General features: G+C 35.0%; 1 protein-coding gene across 2 annotated transcripts in view; it reads left to right on the top strand.

Annotated features, from left to right (window-relative positions):
* LOC140059872 (E3 ubiquitin-protein ligase UBR2-like) overlaps nucleotides 1-14,573 on the top strand; it is a 29,615-nt gene continuing 15,042 nt past the window's right edge. For both annotated transcript variants that reach the window (XM_072105837.1, XM_072105836.1), the window contains exons 1-19: nucleotides 1-185; nucleotides 2,167-2,435; nucleotides 3,028-3,106; nucleotides 4,144-4,251; nucleotides 4,566-4,696; nucleotides 4,947-5,085; nucleotides 5,420-5,606; nucleotides 6,281-6,385; nucleotides 6,698-6,786; nucleotides 7,068-7,166; nucleotides 7,994-8,078; nucleotides 8,486-8,558; nucleotides 8,856-8,955; nucleotides 9,581-9,709; nucleotides 9,994-10,084; nucleotides 10,182-10,268; nucleotides 11,576-11,637; nucleotides 11,836-11,946; nucleotides 12,168-12,233. In XM_072105837.1, the coding sequence (XP_071961938.1) occupies nucleotides 162-185; nucleotides 2,167-2,435; nucleotides 3,028-3,106; nucleotides 4,144-4,251; nucleotides 4,566-4,696; nucleotides 4,947-5,085; nucleotides 5,420-5,606; nucleotides 6,281-6,385; nucleotides 6,698-6,786; nucleotides 7,068-7,166; nucleotides 7,994-8,078; nucleotides 8,486-8,558; nucleotides 8,856-8,955; nucleotides 9,581-9,709; nucleotides 9,994-10,084; nucleotides 10,182-10,268; nucleotides 11,576-11,637; nucleotides 11,836-11,946; nucleotides 12,168-12,233 (2,034 nt within the window). In that variant the 5' untranslated portion in view covers nucleotides 1-161. The remainder of the gene's footprint in view (nucleotides 186-2,166; nucleotides 2,436-3,027; nucleotides 3,107-4,143; nucleotides 4,252-4,565; nucleotides 4,697-4,946; nucleotides 5,086-5,419; nucleotides 5,607-6,280; nucleotides 6,386-6,697; nucleotides 6,787-7,067; nucleotides 7,167-7,993; nucleotides 8,079-8,485; nucleotides 8,559-8,855; nucleotides 8,956-9,580; nucleotides 9,710-9,993; nucleotides 10,085-10,181; nucleotides 10,269-11,575; nucleotides 11,638-11,835; nucleotides 11,947-12,167; nucleotides 12,234-14,573) is intronic.

Below are 14,573 nucleotides of genomic sequence, written 5' to 3'. Positions count from 1 at the left end.
TCTCTTTTTCGCTCGACCTCGGAAGGAAGGAAATGACGGAGCAAAAAAAAATAAAATAGTTTTTGATAACTAGGGCATAGGCCTACCTAGGCCTAGTTAGACCAGAACAAAATAAACATATAAGCTTTTCTTGTATTAGTAAATAGGAAATAAAACCTGTCATGGAGCGTGTAGATTTGGCTAATGTAAGTACAGTCCTATAGCTAGTAGGGCCTAGGCCTAGGCCTAGCCTAGACCTAGGCTAGTACTAGGCCCTAGTAGTGGTAGGCTTATTAGGCCTAGCCCTAGGCCTAGTGTAGTAGCCTACTAAACATACACAGAAGGAGAGAGTTTGAGCCTCCCTCCCAGAAGTCCGCTAAGTTGTCATTTACGTCTCCTAAAACTAAAAAAAACCTTGCCCAATGTATGCGACTGGGGATCTAGCAATATCATGCAGTATGCAGTAAAATAATTTAATATGATGATGAAATAGAATGCAATAATAATAATATTTGTTTTTTTGTATATAAACATATTTCTATATTTTAATGTTAATATTTGTAATATTAAATATACTTATTTGATGTACTGTAAGTGGAGTGGCACACCATGCCCGGTGATAGTGGTTATTATACTGCTTATTTATTTATAAACATATTTCTACTGGATGACAATATCAACGTTGTCCCACAAAGGGGACATTGTTGTTTTTCAAAAGGTCCAGGATAAAACCTAACAACATACATGATTATATAATACATCGTTTCTTAAAAATAGTAAAAAATGTTAAAATTAAGCAGTCTAAAATAATACTAAAATGTGAAAACCATACATTAAAAATACAAAATTATGATTAAAAATCTAAGTTAACAAAGATGTTCATAAAATTATATAATACATAGTTTCTTTAAAATAGTAAAAATGTTAAAATTAAACAGTCTAAAATAATACTAAACTTTAAGAACCATACATTAAAAATACAAAATTATGATTAAAAATCCAAGTTAACAAAGATGTTCATAAAAAGAATACACCACATAAAAAATACATTGAACAGATTTAAAATGTTTTAAAGTATTTCCCTAGATAAAAAATGTGTTTTTATAACTCGATTTGAACGCATTAATAGAGACTGAATTTTGAATGTAACAATGTATGTTATTCCATATGTTTGCCCCTGCTACCCTCAGTGATTCAGATTGTTCTTTCATTTTATTCGTGTTTGGTATCGGAGGAACAACATTTAATGTCTCAGAAGCTCTCGTGTTATCTATGTCTGTCTATTACCATCTCGATTTCATTACAAAGTCTATCTGGTGCAGCACCACGAACACACTTATACACAAGGGTAGCAAGGGAGTAATTTCTTCTCTGCTCAAAACTTTGCCAAGATAATTGTTTAACTATGTTTTCACCCCTACTGTTTATGAAGTCGTGGTTCTTTGTAATTATTCTGGCCGCTTGTTTTTTAAACCTAAATATTTTACTTATATTTTTTCTAGAAGGCTTTTGTTTAGAAATCTACTTACTTTGTTAAAAATTGTAATTTTGTGTCCAAGTGACTTACACAGATTCCTAACATGATGGTTCCACGTTAAATGTTCGTCAATTTCTACACCTAGATATCGAGTGTGCTTAGAATTGTCAAGCTTTTTACCATTTTACCACCAAGAAAATATTAATATCACCATCTGGGCTAGAACGTTGCCCTCGAATTAACATAACTTTTGTTTTCTCTAGGTTTATACTGAGTCTGTTGCCCTCATACCATTTATTGGCATTATCCATAACTGCTCTTACCTTTCCTCAGCTCTCCACTTCCTTTTTTTTTTTGCATCATGTTTGTTTTTGTGTTCTGTTGTCTGCTGGAAGGAATAAAATAAAAAAAATGTTTTAACAAATAATTCCTTTGTTTTTGTGATGAATGATTATCATCAAAGACATGTGTTTTCTATGGGTACGGTGAACAATGCATACCAATATAGTGACAGTCATATGTAATGGTGCCATGCCATTACTTTCGTTCTAGAAGTAGAAGATCATTTTGATAAAATAATAATTTTACAAGCACAATTGCCGTTTATGAACAGTACTTTATAAATCACTTAAAACACTACCAATAAATGTTGAAAATGGAACTTGTTGTACATGGGAAGCAAAACATTACTACTTTGTTTTTTTTATTAGAAAATTCGGTTTTGCCTGACAACCGAGGAAGAATTACAAGAGACCATTTTCAGCTACTGGAAATTCATGGTTCCAGAAGTCTTCACATCCGGAGAACTTGACAATGAAAAAGAAAATCAGATTCTGAAAGAGGAGCTTTTAACCCCTCTTGAGTGGTTCATCTGCAATGGGGAACCAAACGTTATGTTTGAGCAGCTGAAACAGAAAAGTAAACCTCCACAAATGTGTGGAAAAGTCTTCAAGTGTGGCGAGTCTATTTACTCGTGCAGGTATTGAAATCTGCAGTTCTATAATTTTGTATAGAGAAGATACGATTTGAAACACTATTGCTGTCAATAATATAGTGTTTTGGTCAGATGTTTTTGCCCTACTCTGACGTAATTTGTACTTCATACTAAGTAATTCTGGGGTGGGACTCGAACCCACGACCTCCAGATCAGTAGCCTGGCGTTCATACCACCGAGCTTGCGCTGATGGCTAGTGGTTAGATTAGAGCCCAAGTAAGCAGCGGGTACTGCACCAACAGGGTTGTAATTGTATTAAACTACTGTGGAGTAGCTTTGCGTCAGGGAGTTGAGTAATTGGTCAGATGTAGGGCAAAAACATCTAACTAATTACTCAACTCCCTGACGCAAAGCTACTCCACAGTAGTATAATACAACCCTGTTATTATATTAAGATGTATTGTTTTATTCAGAGAGCAATTTGCTGTGAGAGAAACAGGCAATAATGTTTTAGCCAATTCCTATTGTCTTTTTTATCATTATTATTATATTATGGTAGAATAACTCTGGATACACTCCCCTTCCTCTAAGTATTATAAAATTAAAATAATGTAACTTTACATTTGTTTTTCCATAGGGAATGTGCAATGGATCCTACTTGTTGTTTGTGTGTAACTTGCTTTCAGAACAGCAGACATAAGAATCACAAATACAGGGTTTGTTAAATAAGTTCATTTGGATCTGATAATATAATGTGATAAAAAGTTACTTCTATATGATCCAATATAATGTCAAGTTTGTAAGATGATATCGGTACTTACATTTCCAGAGAACTTGACGTTTCGCCTACTAACAGCAAGGCATAATCATAAGTGAATACGTTCTGGTGACGTAGCGGTGACGTTACGGTGACACGGTTGAAAGGAGCCATTGTGAAGTTTACCGCTTGGTGTTATACGTTTTATAATGTTATCGTAAATGTGCGATAGTTCATATGCTCCTTCATCTCTATTCATATTATTAGGGTGTAATCTTATATGTATCTAATATGAATATTAGATGAAGGAGCATATGAACTATTGCACATTTACGATAACATTCTAAAACGTAAAGAGACCGACCCCCGCACATCCCGCTTGGATAACACCAAGTGGTAAACTTCACAATGGCTCCTTTCAACCGTGTCACCGTAACGTCACCGCTACGTCACCAGAACGTATTCACTTATGATTATGCCTTGCTGTTAGTAGGCGAAACGTCAAGTTCTCTGGAAATGTAAGTACCGATATCATCTTACAAACTTGACATTATATTGGATCATATAGAAGTAGCTTTTTATCACAAAATAAAGGTTTTTTTTCATTTATACTTTTAAAATCAGAATAAAACACAAAATGATTAGCTGCTGTGTTTATTTCAGATATCCTCATAACAATACTGTAATGGTAAAGTTTAAGTTAGGGCTAAGTCAGTAAACAACCTGGTAACTATAAAAACCTCTACAAGTAGAGGAAAACCACCAAATTGTTCTAATTTAAAAAAAGTTAAGATTGTGTATCCAACACTATTCTTTAGACCAATGTTAGGGATTTGATTTATTTTGATACCATAAAATAACAAATACACACAAATACGAACAATTTTGTATCATACAAGGTGTAGCCTTCTAAATCCATAAAAACAGGATTTACATCCTGAGGAGAATTTAATTTGTACATCAAAGAATGTTTATATATTATTGTATGTATTTCAGATGACAAGCTCGTCCGGAGGTGGATACTGTGATTGTGGTGACACTGAAGCATGGAAGACAGACATTGCTTGTGATATACATAAAGTAGACTCATCACCAGCTAATGAGGTACATTTTAAATATTAATGTTTGTATATTGCATTCATATATAATAAATATTTAATGATTGCATTCAATTTTTATTTATTATTATTTCTTTATAATATTGTGTAATATAAAGATTGGTTTCCCAGAGGGCCCTGTTATGATCAGTTACTGTGTGTAAACTACTAGTACACCAGGGAACCCCCCCTACTCGTCTCAAAAGATGTACTAGGTTCTTTAAAGTGCACATTTGCAAATTAAAGAAGAAATATATGTAACGTTATCATTGGGAAATAAATGTGTCATTTTAATAAACATAAATTGTGTTCTTATTGTAGGACCCTTTGGAGAGAATACCTGTAGATATGCAGAAATGCACAAGAACCTTATTCTCTATCATATTTAGATATTGTTTTGATGTGTTGACTATGGATATTGAAGGCAGTCTTCCACAGCAATTAAATCATGAGTAAGTCTTTCAGGGGCCTGCATATAATATTCAAAATTGGTTACTTAAAAAGAGTTTTATAAAATATATTCTACAATAATTATTAGTAGGCCTAATTTTGTTCTCTCAGAATTTGTACATGCACAAGTTAAAGGACCATGAAATAGACTAATTTGTCATTAAATTACATAATTAAAAAAAATTAATACAAAACTAGTAAAATAAATCAAAATCATTGTTATAAAAATGGTGTAATTAATTGTTTTTGTAGGCGTTTGGAGGAGATTTTTTGTACAATGTTATTTAACGACGAAGTGCATACATATGAGCAGGTGATTGAAACGTTAAAGAAAGCTGTAAGTTGTACTGAAAAGCAGGCCATTGGATATGCTACCAAAGTTGATCGCGAGGTAAGGATAATACCAAGGCAATCTAACAACAGGATGCTGAGCTCCGGAGATTAAAGGGTTTATCTGTGGCTGCGACGCAAACACCGCGCGCCACTGCAAAGAATATTTACATGGTATGGAACTGTTGGTATATGTCGCAACCAGACATAAGATCAAAGGACGAGTTCATATCTTGGCAAGGAGAGCTCAGTGTCCTGTTGTTAGAATGCCTTGGTTATACCTTATTCCATTCCATACATGGAGATGACACATCTCCCCTTATTGGTTAAAAGCTTTATTTATTCACGGACACTCAGTAATGGCTTGGACACACATTTATGCTTTTTTTTTTCAGGGACGAAGCCAGGTCCGTCTTGGCAAAGAAGACAATTGTAAAAAAGCCAAAGGAATTATTATAAAGAATACAAACAGGACAGGAACAAAGCCACTGAAAGTGAGTGTAATGCACTACGCCATCGTAGCTCACCAGACCTTTGCTTTAAGGTTACTGGAATGGCTCACTCAACTTATCACTGTCTCAGGTAGGGTTTACTGTTATCAAATCATGATATATATATACTACACAATTAACCAGAAAAAAAGTGAACAAGAAACCGCCTTGTGATATTTTTACTTGCTGATGTCTGATTATAATTATTGTTATTTTCTTTGCTTTATGCATCACATGGGTAAATTACATTGAGCAGTGCAGACTCTCTAAATATTAGAGATTTTTTATTGTCCCAGAATTTGTACTTAAAATTATTTTCTAGATAAATTCATAAATCCTAGTTTAAGGTAAGATATTTAGACAGCCAACTTAGAATTATTAACGGGACTTTTTTAAAAGGCCTTTTATTTACAATGGACCTTATATATAGAATAACTTACCGCTCAATCTAAAAGCAATACCAATCATAAATTCATTTAAAAAAAATACAAGCAAATACTTATTTCAAACTATTTAGAACATTGGTATTTACCTTAAGACTGTTTCTTTTTTCCCTTTATTGTGCCTTTTTGTTTAATTTTATTTTTTCAATTTGACAAAAGTGTTTTTTTTTCTCACTTAAATTAAATATATATTTATTTATCTGGAGGGCCAAACTTAAAGCCTTGGCTTAATGCGTCCTCCTCACACAATTGTATTATTAATTTATGTTCTGTTTTATTATATTGTATTTTGTGAAACAATACAACTTTATTTGTACTGTAGATGGATTACGCTTGATCCTATGTCAAGTTGCTCTTCAACCGATGCAAGATGATAATCAGTCAGTTACAGAGAAAATCATACTTATTGATTCCAAGTTATGGAAAGGTACTATTACACAACATTACAATAGAGAATCAAGTCACTCAATTGAATGAAAAAAGAAACAACGTTGAATAAGAGGGTTAACAATAGCCAATCTAGGCAAAAAACAACTCATATTTGTTGAATGTTATTTTGTAATGAACACAAATTTAATCTGGGTAAACTGTATAGAAATGGACACATAATATACAGGTAGATAGGTGCTAGGTAAACATTTAGCTGGAATGGTCATTTCATCCACCACTGTCCATTGTTTTTGGTCAGATGTTATAGTTTAGTTCTAATATAAAATGTAATTCTTGTTTATTATGAAAGGTGCACGTATTGGTTGGCATCAACTGTTTATGGGGAGCTTACTAATGGACCTAGAGTACAAAAAACAATTTGCTGTTTTGTTTACTAAAGTAAGTAACTTTGGGTTTTACAATGAGTAATTAAACTTTACCCTTTATCTGACACAATTGTACCGATTACTCATTTCAAAATCAGATTGACTAATACAGGTTTTGTAATAATAAATATATTGTTGTTTGTTTGATTTCTTTCTCAATAAGTGTAACTGATTTCACAATATACTTGTACTTGTTTTCTAGCATTACAGAGAGGCACTCAATAAATGTATGATAGCCTCTGATTTTACAATAGGGTTTTGAGTTGATTTTATTTAATACTTGTTGTTTTCTAGCATTACAAAGAGGCGCAATTTGACTTCATTTTAGACGATCATGATCACAATATGTCCATTGTTTCTCTGTCAGTGCAGATGTATACAGTTCCATCTGTGGTAAGTCAATATCTAAGTAAACAGGTAATTGTACCTCATATTGCCACTATCATTTTATAACAATAACACTGTTTATATTTGTATACACCTACAGTACAATGTATTATTGGAGATGACACAATTTTTATACTATACATAAAATGAAATAAGTATCCATAAAAACAATTGACTACAGTATACGTTTTTTTTTCTCTTTTGTGGTGTAATCTACCACATTTATTCGTTCATCATAATTATTACAAATACATATTGACATATTACTCTCTTTTTTTTCCATTATTTCCTTGAATTTAGAATATTCAAGGTTATAGTAAATAAAGTACCAATGCATATAAGAATGTTTACAATACAGTGTAGTATATACATCAGTATATCTAAAATGGCTATATAAAATATCTTATCAGGAGGTGGGAACACTATGAATGATTAATAAAAAGTATCTTATATATTGTAAATATATGAATGTACATAAAAAACTAGCACCATTTGCATTGCAGATTTTTTTTTTTCACTTTTGTTGTGTAACAGTGACTACAGTATAAGTTTATTATTTATATTGCATTCAATATGTCACGCAAAGACAAAGCCAAGATCCCCCGGTCGGGGTCTAGGGGCGAAGCACTAAGCATTTATAAAAATGAATGCAGTTACTTAGAAACAGATAAAAACAACAGGCAGAGCTGCTGCGTATAATGTTTACATCAGATTTAACGCTAAGAGATACGCTAGCGCATATTTACGCACGAGCATAATAGTTGGTACTGCTAAGGGTCTTTAATCGACTTGGCTGTTTCAGACATTAAACACTTTTGTTTTCTTTTTTTCAGTCAAGATTCTTAGTGGCAGAACACAATCTGATGGCTAAGATCTTAGACACTTTCTATGAATATACTAGTAAATATCATGTCAAAGGTAATTATCCATAGATACAAAGTTTCAATCACCATTACCATCATTATCATAATTATTATTATCATTATCATCATCATTATCATCATCATTATCATCATCATCATCATCATTATTATCATCATCATCATCATAATTATCATCATCATTATCATCATCTTCATTATTATCATCATTATCATCATCTCCATTATTATTATCATCATTATCATCTTCATAATTATCATCATCATCATGATGATTATCATCATATCATTATTATCATCATACATCATCGTCATACTATGACACTATGTAATGAATAACACAGCTTAGAATATAATGTTCCTTAGTACTACTGTTAACATGTATTTGATATTTTGGAAAGATTGGTATAAACTACATATCAATTGTTTAATTTGTGTTTTTAGATGGAAAGTTAAACTTTGAGAGGGGAAGTAATGCTGGACTCCGCCGTCTTCTTTATACATTGATTGATTTGAAGTATGGGGTTTTTTATTTACTATTACTACTACTTTGTGACCCCAACAAGTGTGTCCTAAATAGAGTGTCCCTTCAATAAATTTGTCGCCTCAATAGGGACTGGCCATAGTGTTAAATATACCATCTCAATTTTAGAATAGAACATAAATATGAATGAAAAATGTTGGGCTGCTTAAACAAACTCAAATGAGCCAGCTAACCCTTATACTTTGTAATCAGAAATAGCAAAACGGAATATCCAAATTAATGTTTGACATTATCTATGTTATTGAAGCATAAATACATACATTTTTTTAGATACGTGTTGACATGTAAGCCTGATGAATGGACTGAACCAGTGAAGCATGGGGTAATTGAAGGATTACAGTCTATGCTGAAGGTTATGCAACTCATACAAGTAAGTTAATTAAAACACCCTACTACCAAAATGGTAGCTTCTTCAGTGCAAGATTTTCTTGCACTCTAATGAGTACACATTTTCTTCTTTCTTAAATTTCAATTTATCAACAAGTTTGTGTTTATATAATTGAGATATGTTAAGCTTTCCAGAAAGAATCGTATCTAATAATACATTTGTTTTCCTTTTATGCGTTCTTCTTTTTTCTTCAAAATAGCTCATGAATAAATATACAATTATTGCACAATATTTAGTGTATGGTACATTTTTCTTAAAAGGGATAATGTATCAAACCTAAACTTTATCATATAAAGGTTGCATTAAAATGAATAATTTACACCAAAAAAATACTTGAAAGGCACGTTATTGGATTGTGAATCTTTAACCCCCTCGGCTTCGTACGTTACAATAACAACCATCATTTTTGTACACATGCACAAACGAAGATCAAGTTGATGTATATGTATGTATAATTTGAAATGATAAAGATGAGGAAATCTGCGAGAATGAGAAAAAGTCGGCCCAACCGAGATTCAAACTCTGAATTTTCTGCTTGGTATGCAGATGTCCTAACTAATTAGACTACTGGGGCTTTCATGGTATTGTTTAAAATGTTGTTTTTTAGGATATGGACAGTGTTTCACGGCAAACTGATCATCACATTGAGATTGAGCCAGAATGGGAGACAGCATTTCATATTCAAACACGTTTAGAACCTTGCGTCAGCCTCCTTATGGAATGGATTGGATCTGATGTAAGTAAACAAAGAAAACTATTTATAGACATTACATCATCCCTGCCCAATCAAACAAGTTGCATATAATAGTACTTCTTCACAGTGGAAGCACTCTCCACATTTGTTAACTGCCTCTGATCACATTAAGATAGCTTTATGATTTTGTCCCCAAATATTTGAAGCCACAGTGCAGTTTACGAATTTAAACTCCCGACATGTTTTAAAGTCAGTAATTCAGCCCACTTTAATTATTTCAATGTAGCTTGTTTAAACCTACAGACATATTATGTTTTTCTTTATAGCAAAGTTTATTAATAAGAGCTTACCGAATGGTTATGATGAAACTGAGAGAAGCAAAGAAAGCAAAACCAGTCAAATTTGACAACAAAGAAGGTAATAACTTTCTCATTGATTTTTACATTTTTTAAATTGTTAAAGTATCTTCATTTAGAAATCCAATAAGTTTACTCCTAATGTCTTTGATTTGTAGTTTGTGGTCATTCAGTGTCCTGTATTAAGTATGATGTCTCCTCACAATCTATCTCAATTCATGTACCAATTACAAGACTACTGGCAGGTAACATGCTCTATATATTATTAAGCTCTGTCCACACTATCAAACTTTCTGTGACAAATAAATTTGATGTGCCCATATATGGACACAATGATGTCATATCACTACTGTATTTGGGCACATCACACTTTTTGTTCAATCTAGTTTGATAGTGTAGACAGAGCCTTAGGATATTCTTTGTACATTAAAAAAGAATGTAAACTGTGATTTCGCTTTTGTTATGTTAACTATTTGTTATGAGTTTATATTACATAGCCTATGTAAATACGCGAACGTGATTGGTTGAAACTGCATCACATGACTACCGCTGCGAGGATCGTAAATCGTATATATCCTCGAGAACGATGATATTGACTGTGTAATTTTCGCGTAATTATCGTGTCCCCTGTCATTAAACATATAGATTCTCGAGTACGATGATATTGACTGTGTAATTTTCGTGTGCCAACACTCGCGTTGCCGATAAATAAACAAAAGTCATCTACTCGATCTTGAACTCGGGTGGAATTGTCACTCCATCGCAAGACAACGCTTCAACCGCTGCGCCACGTAGCTTGCTTGAAGAAATTAATCATCTAAACTATTTAAACTATGCATACATAGCGCCCTCATTTGTTATTAGTCCACCCTAAATGTGATGAAACACCGTTTGTGATTGGTCAATACTCACGGTAGTAACCTAGTAACTAGTACGCGCTGAACATCCGGTGATTCGGCTCCTCGAAGAAGAGAAGAAGACGAATTGTTTATTCGGCCTACCTGATTATAATATTATTATTAATAGGCTTATTGATGGAAATTCTTCTGTTAATTTAAACGACCTAGGCCTAAGTGAATATTTTATTGCCAAGGAATCATTAATTAGTAATTATCTGTATATTATTCTTCGCAAGGTAAAGTGTCTAGGCAGGCTTGTTTAAATACAATACAAATACTATAGGCTATAGGAGGCCTAGCCTAGCTTCACCCAACCCAGCAGCAGACTTGTTCTTGGCTATATAATATAACAGATATTGCCTTTTATATCGGTTAAATATAAGATTTGGCATCCCCTCGGGAATGATATTAAGTTCTCGGGGAATATATATTTCCCTCAGCTGGCGCTTCGGGAAATATATATTCCCTCGAACATAATATCATTCCCTCGGGGATGTCAAATCTTATATTTAACCTCTAAACAGTCAATATCTGTATAATAGTTGACTTTGTAAGTAAGCTGTTATTTCACTTTTTAATGACTTTTTTATGAGTTTATACTTGACTTTGGTAGAGGGTGTATCATAATATTATAGTTTATTGTTAACTTACAGGTTTGCATCTACACCTTGGAAAATATAATTTACACTTCTACAAAGAAGGCCTTTTACCAATGGTAGGTAACCATAGTAACATCACAATATTTTTGCTAGTGAAATTCCCACACTACCAGAAAATAAATATTGACCAATCAAAGATGTAAAGTATTATGTCAATTTGTTTTTGAATTAAATTAATAAAAATACTAATTATAAATTGCATGCTATTTACAAAATCTGGACATAAAAGAAACATTGTCATATCCGTCTTTCAGGGAGCCCTTACACCAATGGAATTGATGGAAGATGCATTGAGAATCCAAGTTTTAAAAGCACAATGTCAGGCAGGTCAATGGCGGCGTAACGGCTATGCATTACTCAATCAGGTAACATCTTTGTATGTCAAATAAGGTTGTGAATGAATCCAAGATTTCTTTTAATTATTTTGCTCTTGATGACTCATTTATTTGGCTCAAGTTGGCTCTATTTTACACAATGAGAGTTTGTTGGACTTGATGATACATAGTCTAACAGTTAACATCTAGTATCCAATTAATTAACATGCTTTATGATTGATATGTTGATCTAGCATTCATTTTTTTTTCAGCTTTATAACTACAACAGTGTAAGGTTTCAAATTGAAACTTATGATAGAGACATCCTAATGCTTCAGGTATGACACACATTTTATACTACAATAAAACCCTTCTTTTGGGACACTACGATTAGGGGGATACACCTATTCAGAGGACACTTTCCGAGAAACGAACATTGAAGCAATAAAGTTTTATTATACTTTATATGGGTTCTGTTCAGGGAACCCTTTGCAGGGTTCTGAAGGTGTCCACTTTTATATGGGTTCTATTCAGGGAACCCTTTGCAGGGTCCTGAAGGTGTCCACTTTATATGGGTTCTATTCAGGGAACCTTTTGCAGGGTCCTGAAGGTGTCCACTTTATATGGGTTCTATTCAGGGAACCCTTTGCAGGGTCCTGAAGGTGTCCACTTTATATGGGTTCTATTCAGGGGACCCTTTGCAGGGTCCTGAAGGTGTCCACTTTATATGGGTTCTATTCAGGGAACCCTTTGCAGGGTCCTGAAGGTGTCCACTTTATATGGGTTCTATTCAGGGAACCCTTTGCAGGGTCCTGAAGGTGTCCACTTTATATGAGTTCTATTCAGGGAACCCTTTGCAGGGTTCTGAAGGTGTCCACTTTATATGGGTTCTATTCAGGGAACCCTTTGCAGGGTCCTGAAGGTGTCCACTTTATATGAGTTCTATTCAGGGAACCCTTTGCAGGGTTCTGAAGGTGTCCACTTTATATGGGTTCTATTCAGGGAACCCTTTGCAGGGTCCTGAAGGTGTCCACTTTATATGGGTTCTATTCAGGGGACCCTTTGCAGGGTTCTGAAGGTGTCCACTTTATATGGGTTCTATTCAGGGAACCCTTTGCAGGGTCCTGAAGGTGTCCACTTTATATGGGTTCTATTCAGGGAACCCTTTGCAGGGTTCTGAAGGTGTCCACTTTATATGGGTTCTATTCAGGGAACCCTTTGCAGGGTTCTGAAGGTGTCCACTTTATATGGGTTCTATTCAGGGAACCCTTTGCAGGGTCCTGAAGGTGTCCACTTTATATGGGTTCTATTCAGGGAACCCTTTGCAGGGTCCTGAAGGTGTCCACTTTATATGGGTTCTATTCAGGGAACCCTTTGCAGGGTTCTGAAGGTGTCCACTTTATATGGGTTCTATTCAGGGGACCCTTTGCAGGGTCCTGAAGGTGTCCACTTTATATGGGTTCTATTCAGGGAACCCTTTGCAGGGTTCTGAAGGTGTCCACTTTATATGGGTTCTATTCAGGGAACCCTTTGCAGGGTCCTGAAGGTGTCCACTTTATATGGGTTCTATTCAGGGAACCCTTTGCAGGGTCCTGAAGGTGTCCACTTTATATGGGTTCTATTCAGGGAACCCTTTGCAGGGTTCTGAAGGTGTCCACTTTATATGGGTTCTATTCAGGGAACCCTTTGCAGGGTCCTGAAGGTGTCCACTTTATATGGGTTCTATTCAGGGAACCCTTTGCAGGGTCCTGAAGGTGTCCACTTTATATGGGTTCTATTCAGGGAACCCTTTGCAGGGTCCTGAAGGTGTCCACTTTATATGGGTTCTATTCAGGGAACCCTTTGCAGGGTCCTGAAGGTGTCCACTTTATATGGGTTCTATTCAGGGAACCCTTTGCAGGGTCCTGAAGGTGTCCACTTTATATGAGTTCTATTCAGGGAACCCTTTGCAGGGTCCTGAAGGTGTCCACTTTATATGGGTTCTATTCAGGGAACCCTTTGCAGGGTCCTGAAGGTGTCCACTTTTTATGGGTTCTATTCAGGGAACCCTTTGCAGGGTCCTGAAGGTGTCCACTTTATATGGGTTCTATTCAGGGAACCCTTTGCAGGGTCCTGAAGGTGTCCACTTTATATGGGTTCTATTCAGGGAACCCTTTGCAGGGTCCTGAAGGTGTCCACTTTATATGGGTTCTATTCAGGGAACCCTTTGCAGGGTCCTGAAGGTGTCCACTTTATATGGGTTCTATTCAGGGAACCCTTTGCAGTGTCCTGAAGGTGTCCACTTTATATGGGTTCTATTCAGGGAACCCTTTGCAGGGTCCTGAAGGTGTCCACTTTATATGGGTTCTATTCAGGGAAGCCTTTGCAGGGTTCTGAAGGTGTCCACTTTATATGGGTTCTATTCAGGGAACCCTTTGCAGGGTTCTGAAGGTGTCCACTTTATATGGGTTCTATTCAGGGAACCCTTTGCAGGGTTCTGAAGGTGTCCACTTTATATGGGTTCTATTCAGGGAACCCTTTGCAGGGTCCTGAAGGTGTCCACTTTATATGGGTTCTATTCAGGGAACCCTTTGCAGGGTTCTGAAGGTGTCCACTTTATATGGGTTCTATTCAGGGAACCCTTTGCAGGGTTCTGAAGGTGTCCACTTTATATGGGTTCTATTCAGGGAACCCTTTGC

The sequence above is a fragment of the Antedon mediterranea genome, chromosome 10, assembly GCF_964355755.1.
Source record: "Antedon mediterranea chromosome 10, ecAntMedi1.1, whole genome shotgun sequence".
NCBI classification, from domain to species: Eukaryota; Metazoa; Echinodermata; class Crinoidea; order Comatulida; family Antedonidae; genus Antedon; species Antedon mediterranea.
Note: the sequence above shows the minus strand (reverse complement) of the source record. Positions and strands in the feature narration are given on the sequence as shown.